This window comes from Charadrius vociferus, unplaced genomic scaffold (genome assembly GCF_000708025.1).
Source record: "Charadrius vociferus isolate BGI_N301 unplaced genomic scaffold, ASM70802v2 scaffold136, whole genome shotgun sequence".
NCBI lineage: Eukaryota > Metazoa > Chordata > Aves > Charadriiformes > Charadriidae > Charadrius > Charadrius vociferus.
Window position 1 is genome coordinate 2533273 of NW_009648960.1, and position 13081 is coordinate 2546353.

General features: G+C 40.0%; 1 protein-coding gene across 2 annotated transcripts in view; it reads left to right on the top strand.

Annotated features, from left to right (window-relative positions):
* IKZF2 (IKAROS family zinc finger 2 (Helios)) overlaps positions 1-13081 on the top strand; it is a 108449-nt gene that overhangs the window by 60455 nt on the left and 34913 nt on the right. For both annotated transcript variants that reach the window (XM_009887570.1, XM_009887571.1), the window contains exon 4: positions 9143-9310. In XM_009887570.1, coding sequence (XP_009885872.1) covers positions 9143-9310 — 168 coding nt within the window. The remainder of the gene's footprint in view (positions 1-9142; positions 9311-13081) is intronic.

A 13081-nucleotide genomic window follows, 5' to 3' on the forward strand; every position in this document is an offset into this window, starting at 1 on the left:
ATTTTTGTGGCACCTTTCAATGCTTGCACTCTCCTACCATTTATTTTTATTACTACTAGTACTACTACTGTGTGGAGACCAAACCAGCTTACTAGGTTTATGGATCTGAGAATTCAAGAGGCAGACAAAATGTTTGCTGTATGCTGATTGAGCAGGTCTTTGGGGCCTGAAAGATGAGGCCTTGAGTTCAAAACAGGGAATTTCAGGGGAGTTTTGGCTAATACGACAAACTGGGGTGCCCAAGAGGCTGGTACTTTCTCACCTCTGCTGCTCCTCAGGTGGAAGTGACAGTTAACAGGATAAAAGTACAGATGGTGCCAGAAGACAATGCTCTCCAGTCTTGCAGAGGTCTACCTGGCAGAGCCTTTGATTCAAAAAAGCACTTAAGCTTGTGCTTAACTTTCATGAGATTGAAGCACATGTTAAGTCCCCTGAAGTGCTACAATATATGCTTAACTTAAGATACACACTTAAATCTTACTAAGATTAAGCACAGGTTTATGTGTTGGAGCCTCAGTGGGTGTTTGTTCTTCTTTCATTTTGTCCAAAAAATATGATACTTTGATTTTTATCTTTCTCTGCTGTTATTTAATGGGGTGAAAGACTCACACTGACTGTGAGATATCTTCTAGGATATAAAAAGAAAAGTGGGGTTTTAAGGTAGAGTAAGAAAGACTTTGCGTAATCCTGTTGTAAACCTGGTAGTTTGCAGTCAAGTAGTGTACGCGGGATGGGAAAGAAATCAATAGAATTTCTGTGCAGAGGAATAATAAATATATATTATATAGTTAATGCTCTGTATATAAGTTGTATTGATAATAACTTAGCATAAAATGTATAATGCAAAGCATTGCAGTATCGTTTATGATGCAGTCATGATTTTAGGCAGCAATTACGACACGGGAAAAGCATTAGCCAGAAAACTGAAATCTTGATTAACAATTTGACATCCTAGTACTAAGAAAGGGAAGGAGAATAGAGAATGTAACAGACTGAGTCCCCAGTTTTCAACCTCCCTAAAAGTTTTCACTGGCACTCACACGTATCTGAGCATATGTGTTGTAGGTGCATCGGAGTCCACGTATTTGAACTTGAACAGCTAAATTAGACCTGCTAAATTTAGATTTAGGTACTTAATTAAATGGTCTGCATTCTTTGAGATACTGAATAGTTAGCGCATCTTTTAAATGCAGACAAGCTGCCTTTTTCATGTTAAAGAAGACATGGAAATTGAAAGCGAACAGAACAAAACCTCATCTGTGTGTAGGCAAGACGGCTGTATGCACGTGTATGGGTAGGAATTGCATAACTGGTAGCTTTTTTCCTTCAGGCTACTGCTGGTTCCTCATAGAGCTCTGACTCTCTTCCCATCTGAGTGGAGGAGCTGTGATGTATTGCTCTATACAGAAGATTTCAAGCATATAGAAATGGCATTCCTTTTAATGTGCAGCTTGGTGCTTTACTGTCAGTAAAACAGTTGGCAAATTTTGCGGGGGATTTTCCCCTCCCCCCTGCTTTGTTTGTTTGTTTTTTAATACATGCTGCATCTTCACTGTCCACAACAGAAGGAGAAGTTTGCTTAGATTTCCACATCCTTGATTTTAAGAGTATTTTTAACATACTGGTATCTATCTTTTAAAGTGCAGTATTTTAAAATATATTGCCACTTCCGTGGCAGCAGGGTACGATGGGCTGGCCCTAGCTCTGGAATGAGCCCTGATCTGTGGGTAGTCTGGTTTTGCAGCCCAAGGGAGAACGGTGGAGGGAAGGGAGGTTGTCCCTAGTGAGTGGAAACAGATTATATTCTTTATCAGCTAATGCAACTGGCATGTAAATCCTTACCTCTCAAAGCCAATTTAAGTATGTTTTGGGAGCTGAATCCTGCCGTATTCTCCTCTTTATCTGTACAAAACCAAAGCATGGTCTGGCCAGCTGTTTGCATTGGCAAAAACTAAAGTTCTTTTCCCTTCCCCAAAACCTGACAGCATTCTCTGTAAATCATGCAAAATGCTGCGGTCCATAGTAGAGGCTGTAATTTGCATGTATGCTGGGATGAGACTGTGGCTTTCCTTATACTGGGGACCCAGACTTTGTGAGAAGTTGTGCCATATGGCTTTGGCTGCGTTATGCATGTAAAGGTGCACGGTTTTCTCCAGCCATTATTCATCTGTTCCTGAGGAGCAGTTGTCTTCCCCTGCCACGTTATGGTAGTTCAGTCGAACAGCTACAGAGATGGGGGAAATAATCTGTGCAGCAGATGAGGCCAGAGCAGATGAGCTCAGTGTCCCATCTCTCATCCTCATGTGCCGCAGCACCCATTTCCTCTGATGCCTGCCACCGCCCCTTTCCGTGATAGACCGAGCCGGGGCTTTCCCATTGATCCTTCAGATCTGCACAAGCGCTGCCTCATGCACGTGCTGCAAGGGACGCTTTGGTCCACGGCACCTCTGTCGCGGAGCCCATGGCCCTGCTCATCTGGTACCAACCGAACACAGCTTTTCTCTCAAACACTGATAATTCAGGTGAACTGTTTTTGTAATCTACATGGGCATCAGGAGAAGGCCTTTCTATTTATTTGTCATTGCTGACAGAAAATAAATAAAACGCTCAATGTGGGAATTAAGCATGATGCACTCTCTGCTTTAGTGAGCGGGGTAACCCCCCACCCCCTCCCTCATGTGCCACATCCTCATGTCAGAAAAATAGTATGTGTCAGCTTTGATTTATTTTCCTCCTTTCCCATACTATCTTCTTTTGGTCCAAACTTCATATTCCACAGCACATGCCCCAGGTTGCAGCATCTTTATCAGAGATTTTTGTTACTGCAGGAGATGACTGGTAACATAATATTGCCCTTGGATACTCCGGAGGCTTGTGCTCGGGGATGTTGAGGGAAGGGAAAAGGAAGAAGATAAGGTCAATAATCCAATTTATCTGAGGTAATGAAAAGGAACTCCAGTGATTTCTCACCTCTTTAGGATTTCTGCTAGTGGGCCTGAATTAAAATTTCCTTGCTCTTCATTTTTGGTAAAGCAGAAACAATTTGCTGGTACAGCCATGCTTCTGCCTCTGTGATCTGCAATGTCCACACGTTGTTCTCCCTTGCGCTGTGAATTATGATTTTTTCCAGCATAACATCCAGTCCTTTATCTAGTCCACTGCTGGATTCTGAAACACTTTTTATTTTTAAGGGAGGGTTGGCATCATCCTCATTGTTTTAAGAACACCCGGAGCTTAAATGCTTTGTCTGTGTAGATGCAGTGGGACAGTGGCAGAGCAAAGCCTGGCTCCCTGGGTACAGGGTATGATTCAGCAAAGCCTGGATCCCTGGGTACAGGGTATGATTCTGCAGGAATGGCAGTCCTGCCTCACTCTCTTTGGGCTGCTGCTAAGTTATTTTTAGGCTTTTTTTGGGTGCTAACTGCAGGAGGGTTTCAGATCCTTGCTTGCACTCCATGTGCATTTTGGTACCATAAAGTCAGTGAAATGAGATATGTTATGTGCCCGTGAGGAAGATCCTCAAGTTCTGCTTTAGCATCCATAGCATTATAATTGAACATATGCAACACTGGAACTCTGGCTGCCATTTAATTTTTATTTTTCATGCAGAGTTCAAGTTTTCAGGACACAATTACTAAATGAGGAAAACCCCAATCACGCTGTTCAGTATAAAAGACTTTTATGCCTAAAGCAGCTAACCAGGAAGAAATTTAAACAAATGGTCATATTAACACATTACAATTAACTCCATCAGACTTCCTGTCTTATTCTTCTAGTAGAAAGGTTTTATTTGGTTTAATTTGTTATTTGTAACCTAGTGCAGGCTCCTGCCTCTTGCAATATGAATTGATTTGGCACTGAATCAAAAATTGCAGGGCCAGATTTCTAAAAGTAATGTTTTCTACTTAGGTTCCTAAATCTAACTTTTCCAAAACCTCGTTTTCTGCTTAAGCGTAAGGGGGGAGAACTTAGGTTTTCAAAATCATTCTCTGCATAAGGATGTGTTTTACTTGCAGTACTCAGGAGCTAAATTCTTCCGATATTTTTGTCAGCTCACTTAAAGGATTTTTCTCTCTAAAGGATATGGTCATAAATTTGTGTACAGAGGACACTTGGAAATCACCCAGGATTTCCCAGGAATTTTTCGTGAGAGATTTGTCACTACTGTTTTTTAAAAAATTTCTCTATCTGGGAGTAGGTTTTTCCCAACAAAAAACCCTAGTAAAATCACTGATTTTAAGTGATGTGCAGCCATTTAAGTGAATCTGATGGAACAGTAAGTAGGTATGCGGACTAAATAGTCCCTAGAATAACAAATACCGAAATGGAGCAAAGTCTGCTGCTCTGTATTTCGCTTGGGTAAAGGCAGGTTGCAACTCACTGCCTGTCAGTACATTGGTAGAGCAGGTAATATTTCATTTGTGCTCCCGGGACAGAGCAGAATCAGAGCAGTTGCAGCACCTGATGAATTAGGAGAAATGTTTCATTTTAACTAAATATTGACAAAAAGCCTACTACGGAAGGGTGAAAATCAGTGTTGTTAGTATACGCAAATACTTTCTGATGGCAGCATGGGCACAGTAATTTTGCATCGAGGTTAAAAAAAAAAAAATCTTGTTTGAGATCCTTTGCATCCTTGTTTGCTATCCTTTGCATGTCAAAAGTATGTGCCAAACAAAAAGGGCTGAGATCTTAGATATAAATTTAACCAGGACAGACTTTAAATGTAGTCCCATTGGACTTGGTTCTTATATTTAGAAGGACTCTGTCCTCGCTGTTCTTGTTATTGTGAAGAGACTTTAAAACCAGCATTGTTTGGGGGTTTTTGGTTGGTTTTTTTTTTAAATAATCAAAACATTCTCAGGAAGAGACCTGAGCACTGCTGTAGAAGTAACCAGGCCTCGCTGTCAGTGAGGACGCTATTATTTTGTGAGTCGCTCCGTTTGATTTCAAAGGGACAGAAGTTACCAGCCACAGGTTACAAAAATCTAAGTCTCCTAGGTTGTGAGGTCTGCAGGCTTTTTATCCTCAGTTAAATTTCTGTTTTAATACAGAAAATATCACTGATGTATTTTGCACCAGTATGAGATTCGAAGAAGGCTAACTCATACTGAAACTTCTGCGCAGCACTTCCGTGCTGAGGTGGTAAAGGAGAGTTATTGCACAGGGAAGCTTCCAATTAAGCAGAAAAAGGAGTTGGTTTGCTTTTTGAAATAACATTTGACATATACACGGTAAAATATGAAAGCTATTTGTAGGAAGTTAATCAGTTCAGTCGCCTGGTTTCAGGTTGTATCAGCTAGACAGCGTTCGTAGCTTGTGCTATGAAGTCTCCAGCCAGCTGCCATATATTAAAGATACTTATGAAACAACAGTGTCTCACTAATAACCCTGACTCAGTCAGTCCACTTCACCTTTCATCTTAGTATTTGTTTACACAACAGCAAGTTAACTTGTGTACTTTAGATAGTGGTGTAGCTGAAGAGCAGTAATATTTCATTATTATTTTTCCTGGAGGAGACATAGTTGTAATGGATGCATGTTAGTGCATGTTAAAAAAAATGAAATGTGAAGTTTCAGCAGTATTTTACTGTAATTTAGAGGTAAATATTTGAAATAACACCTTTTAATTAATACTTTATTTAATTGTAAAATGATAAAACCCCACAGATTGATTTATTTATTTTATTTATCAGGGCTGTTCCCTGGCACCAGCCCCTATTACTAAGCCTTTACGAAAGGTAATACTTTGCAATTCCAGCTTACCTTGCCTTGTCAATTCCTGAAGTAACTTTAGATAATTAAATTCCCTCCGCTGGAGAACAAGGCTTTTTAGGCATTCTTGGTTTTGTCTGGCTTTAGATCTTAAATTTGGAGTTGAAAAGAAACATCTTTTTTGTTTGGTTAGATGTTCCTCCCCCTCTTCCAACTCAGAAACTCTCTTTTTTTTTTTTTTTTATCACTAAAGTTTGAGGTTTTTCTGCCTTGGTTTAGCTCTAAAATAGAGAAAAGATTTGCTACTTAAAGTAGACTAAAAATATTTTGCAGTCACAGTGTTGAAAAGCTAAAAGCTTGCTTAGTCACATTTTAGTATATGTCCTTCTTAGAAGTAGTTCTTATTTTAATAAATCAATTTAAGTTTATTAGAGTCAAACTGTAAATACATAGATAGCTATAATTGTGAAATACACACCATGCTTATTGTTATCGGTAGCCTCGTGTAGTCGTGTATGCCACTTGTTTAATAGATCTACAGTTTTTAGTATGTCTTTGCTGCCATCACCCCTAAAGATAGGAAAACATTTTAAACACAGTCAGGGACTGCCATGAGAGAAGAAATGTATTTAGGTAAAGACTTTTTGTGAGTGGTTGTTTAGTTTGAAGTGTGATTAATTTCAGCCTATGAATAAAAACTTTTACTTTTCACAGAAGTGTAAGGGAAGTGAATAAGGATGTCAAGGTTGTTATTTTGTTATTAAGAAATAATACGGAGAACTGCTTACAAACCTACTAGGAAAAGGCAGCAGGAGAAATAATTGGAAAACAGTCTTCTCAAGGCACTGAAGTGATAAAGAAGGCTGGTTTGCTACTATCTCGAGTGGGCATCAGACAGCAGAGTTCTTGGAAAACCAGCAAAATCTTCTTATTATTCAGTTTTTACTCTTATTGTGCACCCTTCTATTGGATAATTGTCTCCCAGACTAGCTGTGCTAAATGTAAAAGCTGCCAATCAATAGCACGAAGGTGTGACTAAAATTACGGTCATTCCACAAGTCTGCAGCTTAAACAAGGAGGAGGAATCAAATGACTGGACAAAAGTATAACGAGCACATCAAAGCAGTTATTTACCCAGTATTAAGCCAGTAGGAAAAATGAATTCATGCTAGCTTTAAATAGATACAAAGGTTATTTAAGGTAAGATGTGCTATTGTAGCAGATTCTGTCTGTTGCAAGAGAGGAGCAGACTACTGGTGACTTTGTGGTGAGTGGTTTCATGTCGTCTTTGCCACTGAACTGTAGTGCAGTGACTATGAATTCCTGACCAAGGCTTTCAGCATCTCTTCAGCTGCTAGTTTATTGAGGAATAATTCCTGCTTGTATGTGGTTTCCAAAATATCAAAGATAAGTGGGTGATGTAGTGGGCAAAACACATTATCTGCATAGTTTTAAATACAGTAGGAGTAAAAGGAAAGACTTTACACTTGGTAAGAAACTCACTACCTTCTTTAATGTTGTCATCCTGAAACTGAAGCTATCATTCCTGAATACTGAGAAACGTGTCAAAGGAAGGGGTTTTGCCTCTTTTCTCAGACAGCGAAAGCAAAACAGAAAAGAAGAAAAAAATATATATATTTTTCTACTGCAGTCTCTTTACATATCTCTGTTAGGGACATTTTGAAATGATAGAAAAGAAGATAATGGCTAATCAGATCCTTTAAGTATAGTGTGGGAGTTTAAAAGGCAAACCACAAACTCCTTATCAATTCCAATGAGCTCATGTTCAGAAGAGCTTTATGCCCTGATTTTTTTATTATTAGCCCATAACCTTCTTGGCAAGATTGTAGGAACCTTAGTATCTTTTTCAGTGCATCTGCAGTGGTTTCAGATATAACTGCATGTGAAGTGAAGTTGCAGAGGTATGGCATATATATGGCACACCTGCCTTCTGCTGCTCTCCTGGCAGGACCTAAATGCTGGCAGTGATTTCAACCACTGAAACAAGAATTGTTCGTGGACATCTGTAAGAGGTCTCTTCTTCCCTCTTTCCGTTTGAATCAACAGACATATGTTGGACTTTACACTAGTCAAATGAACTACTTTGATGAAAAGATAGCATTAATTTTGTCCAGCAAGGGAGTAATCATTTTAAAGCAATTGAAAAAGGCTTTGGAGAGATGTGGCATATCACAAAATGTGTTTGTTTTTCACGAGAACTGTGCTTCAGGCCAGTGAATTCAACCTCAGAAAGTCCCACCGGGCATTGACCAAGGCTCCATAATAGGCGATATGCTGAAAAAAATGAATGAGACCACATACATCTGAAATTTGATGTTCAAGACCTTGTTGAACTGGGGCCCTAGTTGGTGAGAATATTTCAGCATCTAGAGCCCAGTTGCAGTAAAGTGCTTAGGCGAGTGGCCAGCACAAGTATATGTTCGTGTCCTATTGATTTCCACTGTACCCAGTGGGACATAAGTAGATGATTAGAGCTGACTGCCTGCCCAAGAATGCTGCAGTAGACTGAGCGTCCTCAACAAATGTTGACAAAGTATGGTTTTGATAATATTTCACAAAACCTGTGTGAGGGGGGTTCCTCTAAATAATAATTTAAAAAAAAAAAAAAAAAGGTGTTTGTTGTTATGGACCCGATCCCCACTGACCAGGGCAAATATGAAGGATTACCACCAAAATAAGTTTTGCGTGTGTGTGTGTATGCATGGGGGTGAAGGGAGAGGGTAAAGTGTAGATTTTATGGGGTTTGTTTGCTTTTTTGTTTTTAGTCAAATAAGTCTTTTCAACTAGTTTTACTTCGAGCATAAATTTGCTTATTTCACAGTTTAATGGCATAAAGTTTTTCTCAGTGTTTGCTACTGCCCAAAGCTTGTGGGCCTGATCCTCACTTACACTGGTTCTCTTCATACCACTCTAGCAATGCAAAACAGCCTTGAAAAAAGGATTTCAATTAAAGTATAGTGCAACCAAAAGATTTGGTTTGAAGCGAAGACCTTAACTTCTGTGCGAGACCAATTGTTATGTTGAGTTTTAAATAGTCATGTGGATTGGACCTGTACTAAAAATAAGTGCAAAACCATAGAGATAAATACTACAGTTATGGATCTAAATTTTGAGCAGAACTCATCTTTTATGAAAGATAAAACCTCTGAAGTGGAGAACTTTATGAAAATCAGGTTGTGTTAATCACCTTAACCTGATGCTGCAGAAGTAGAGAGCCCCAAATTGCTAATGGAGGCTTTGCCCTTTGTGCAAAAGAAACGGCCTCTGACTTTAGCAAGTACTGTGTGATGATGGTGACTGGGGACCATGTCTATGTAAGATGGCACTGTTACAAAGAGGGGGATAAGGGGCACTATGCATCTTCCAATGTTTCTTGACAGCTCCCTCCCTTCCATTGCCCTTCCAGGTGAACGCCCCTTCCACTGTAACCAATGTGGAGCTTCTTTTACCCAGAAGGGGAACCTGCTGAGGCACATCAAGTTGCACTCTGGGGAGAAACCATTCAAATGTCCCTTCTGCAGCTATGCCTGCCGACGGAGGGATGCCCTCACAGGACACCTCAGGACGCACTCTGGTGAGCCCACCTTGTCTTCTCTTCCATCTTGTTTTTTCTTTTGTCATTACCATTCAAGTGAAGCAGGTTATGAAAAATAACTGTGTGTTCCTGGTGGCTCTGGGTCTGTACCATCCTCTTCAGGTAGTGCAGCTCTGAACTTTGGGAAAGCCTTGATGTGAATCAGAAAAGTTGTGGTTCAGCCACACCTCTCCTTTTGTGTAACTGAACTCCTCTGCTGATGCTATCGCATTTCTCTTTGAATGTCTCCTTGGGTGTATCCAGGCTTCACTGGCTGCTTGTTTTGACACTCTCAGCCCCAAAGTGGCTGTGAAATTCCAAAGATCACAAAGAATAACTGTGTGCTCTTGGAAGCCTGCTTTGCAGTTCATACCCATTTCTTCATCTAATAAATGCCATATGCTGGTGGAGTTCATACTTGTTCATCTTTCAACAACCTCCTAATTGCACTTTTGATTCAGTTCCATCTTGCTGTAAAGTCCTAATTCATGGCAGCCACGGCACTTACCCAAGAGCAGAAGGTGGCGGAGAAAGATTGGGTTTGTCTTACCTTGCTACTTGATAGTATCGTGTCTATATCAAATCTATGTGATAGAGTTTCTTGATATGTTCTAAAGAAATACCCATCGTGTAACTGCATACTAGCAGTCACATTGGTAGCCATGATGATCAGAGTCAGGTGTGTTTCTAGTCCCTGTATGCTACACCAAGGGACCGCATTCTGCCCACTTACTCATTTGTGAAGGACTCTTGAGTAAGATCTTAACTTGCAGCATTTTTTATCTCCTAGGATGTTGAACTTTGTGTCCAGGCCATTTATAGGAGAGTGTGTTTTTCATTGTTGAATGAGCAGAGATAATTGGATTGGATACAAGTGACAGCATTACAGATGAACTTTTTTGAGGTATTAGCAAATGTGTGACTACTGAAACACAGTGGTTGAAGTGCAGCCGAGCCACAGACAGAAACTCTGCATGTGAAATGTAATCATGGAGCTTCCTGACTCATTTTATATGTGTTTCTTCTACAGGGTCAGCCCCACTTCAGTAGAGGTTTCTGTTTTATGAGCATTAGGTTGCCTTGACATTTCCACAAATCAGAAAGGATAAGCTAGTAAGCTTCTCCAGGTAGACTTTGGAGTACACAGGAAGCTGTATTGATGCAAACATACTGCTGACAGAAAGCGTGAGCTTCCAAGGGAGTGCAAGTGTGGGACTAGACTGAGAGAGAATAGCTTGAGAGTTGTCAGCTGAGAGGATTATATCTGAAAGTCAAAGGGAAAATGTCTGTGGAACTGTGAGTTATAATTTTCACATATCTGACCATAACTGTAGTTTCAACTTGAAATTTAGTAAAAAAGAAAACACGATAAAAATACAATTAAAATATAAAAGAGTTGTGACATAAAATAGCCCACATTGCAATACACGAACATTGCGGTTGAAGATTGTTTTCATAATATGAATATAGATTTTGTTACCTAGATACAGCCATTGATAGAGATTGTTCATTCTTCCTGTGTGAAAAGTACACGACTGATGTTTCTGCTTTTTGCATAAGGATGAAATATAAAGGCGTGGGTTTTTCAGAAGGCACCTAAGCTGCTTCGACACACAAGTTCCCCTGGAGCTCCTTCCCTAACTGACTTAGCTGTGCTCAGCTGTGCTCTATTTGTAATTTTATGTTTTGTTTTCAGTGGAGAAAGTTTCACCCCTTTAAGCAGTGGGCTACATCAGTTTTCAGCAGAGGACCAGCAGGAACAGTCAAGTGCTTCCACAACACTCCCCAAGACAATTCTTAGCACTCACAAACAAAGAGTTAACCCTATTGCCCTAAAAATTGTCTCCCACCTACACGAAGGTGAAATGCCAATCTGAATATAAGCATGGGAGTTAAGGTGTCCTTCTGTCCCTGTTCTATAGGCAAGCTTGGTTGGTTTATGCGTAGATATGTGAACCTGGTTTGTGGAGAAGATGGGTAGATGTTCCCTAGAGATTTTAAACAGTTTTATATCAGTGTACTATGCAAGTACTTTCTGCTTTAATAAAGCACACATTGAAGTGAAGGCTCTGGGGAGATCTTATTGCGGCCTTCCAGTGCCTAAAGGGGGCCTACAGGAGAGCTGGGGAAGGACTTTTTACTGGGGCATGTAGTGATAGGACGAGGGGGAATGGCTTTAAACTGGAAGAGGGCAGGTTTAGATTAAACATGAGGAAGAAGTTTTTCACTTTAAGGGTGGTAAGGCACTGGGACAGGTTGCCCAGAGAGGTTGTTGAGGCCCCATCCCTGGAGGTGTTCAAGGCCAGGCTGGACGTGGCCTTGGGCAACCTGATCTAGTGGGAGGTGTCCCTGCCCATGGCAGGGGGGTTGGAACTCGATGATCTTCAAGGTCCTTTCCAACCTAAACCATTCTATGATTCTATGAAGTCCGTAAGTAGACCTTGAAGGTATAGCAAATCTAGTAAACTTCGTTGAATGTTTACATCTGCTAGTTGTGACCATAAGAGAGGATATCGGATAAAATATAGAAAGAAGAGGTTGAAAACTATTTTGAAATATGAGACTTCAATCCAGTTTCAATCTGGTACACTTAATGTCCAAATTGAGGTGTGTCTGAATATGTTTTTATGTTTATAAGAGGAAAGCTCTTTAGATCAGATCCTCAGCTGATATAGATTGGAATTACATCCCCTAAGCAAGGAAGGTATTACTATTTTGCACGAGCTGAGAATCTGGCTACATGATTTCATAAATGCAAGACCAATTTCCTTTTTCATGTTGTATGTCCTTTTCTTCCTTAAATAAGAGAGTCTTATCAATCAAAAAACCCCACTCTTATTGCCTTCCCAGAAGGTTTTAAACTACTAATTTTTTATGGAAGGCAGAGTATGCAAGAAAGAAATTTATATCTTTTTTTTTTTTTCGTCCCAGATAGTTTGATCTGTGAATTTGAAAGCACTTTGTTTGTATCACTACGTAGTTACACCCTCTCACTACAGCCAGTTAGTCAATTTTTCCTGTGCTTAGTGCAGGGTTTTCATACAGTAAGACAGGAAAGGTGAAAAAGTAAGGAAATATAACTGCAAACAGAAATTAGCAGAAGCATCTCAGAGATATTCAAAATAGCTGAAACTACTATTAACTTAAAATAATAATTTGTGAAAGCTTCTTTCCTTTGGATAGATTTTTTGTTCATGCTTTTTAATCTTATTTCCTATTTCTTTGAAAATGTTTCTAAGCATCACAATCCATATTTTGCCTTCCTTTCTTGTACAGCATAATATCTTTCTATATAAGTGTTCCCAGGATGAGTGGTTAACAAAATATTATTTCTCAGCTGTAATGCTGCTGCTGTTTAACCCTAAATAATTAAGGACTTATCTTGCAGTGATTTACTCCTGCGATTATTTACCTTTTACTGACATATGGAGTTCTGATGAACTTTGTGTCTATATTTTCCTCCCACATGCAGCTTCTTTGATTTCAGGAATATAATGATGCCTTCAGGACATCAGTAGGATAACGCCTGGGGAGAGATTCATGCACAGAATTACACTAAGAGTGGGCATGAGCCTCAAGGTACTTACAGGACTTTCAGATGTTGTTTTCAGAATTAACTCCATAGTTCCCCAACACAGATAATACAGAAGAGGTGCCTGAGTGGGCTTCCAGGACATGAGTGTAAGGATAGGCTGTGGAGGGCTGGCGCAAAAGTTGGTAGCCTCCTCCTGCAGGGTGCACTTGTCACAGGATTTGACACACCTGCAGGTT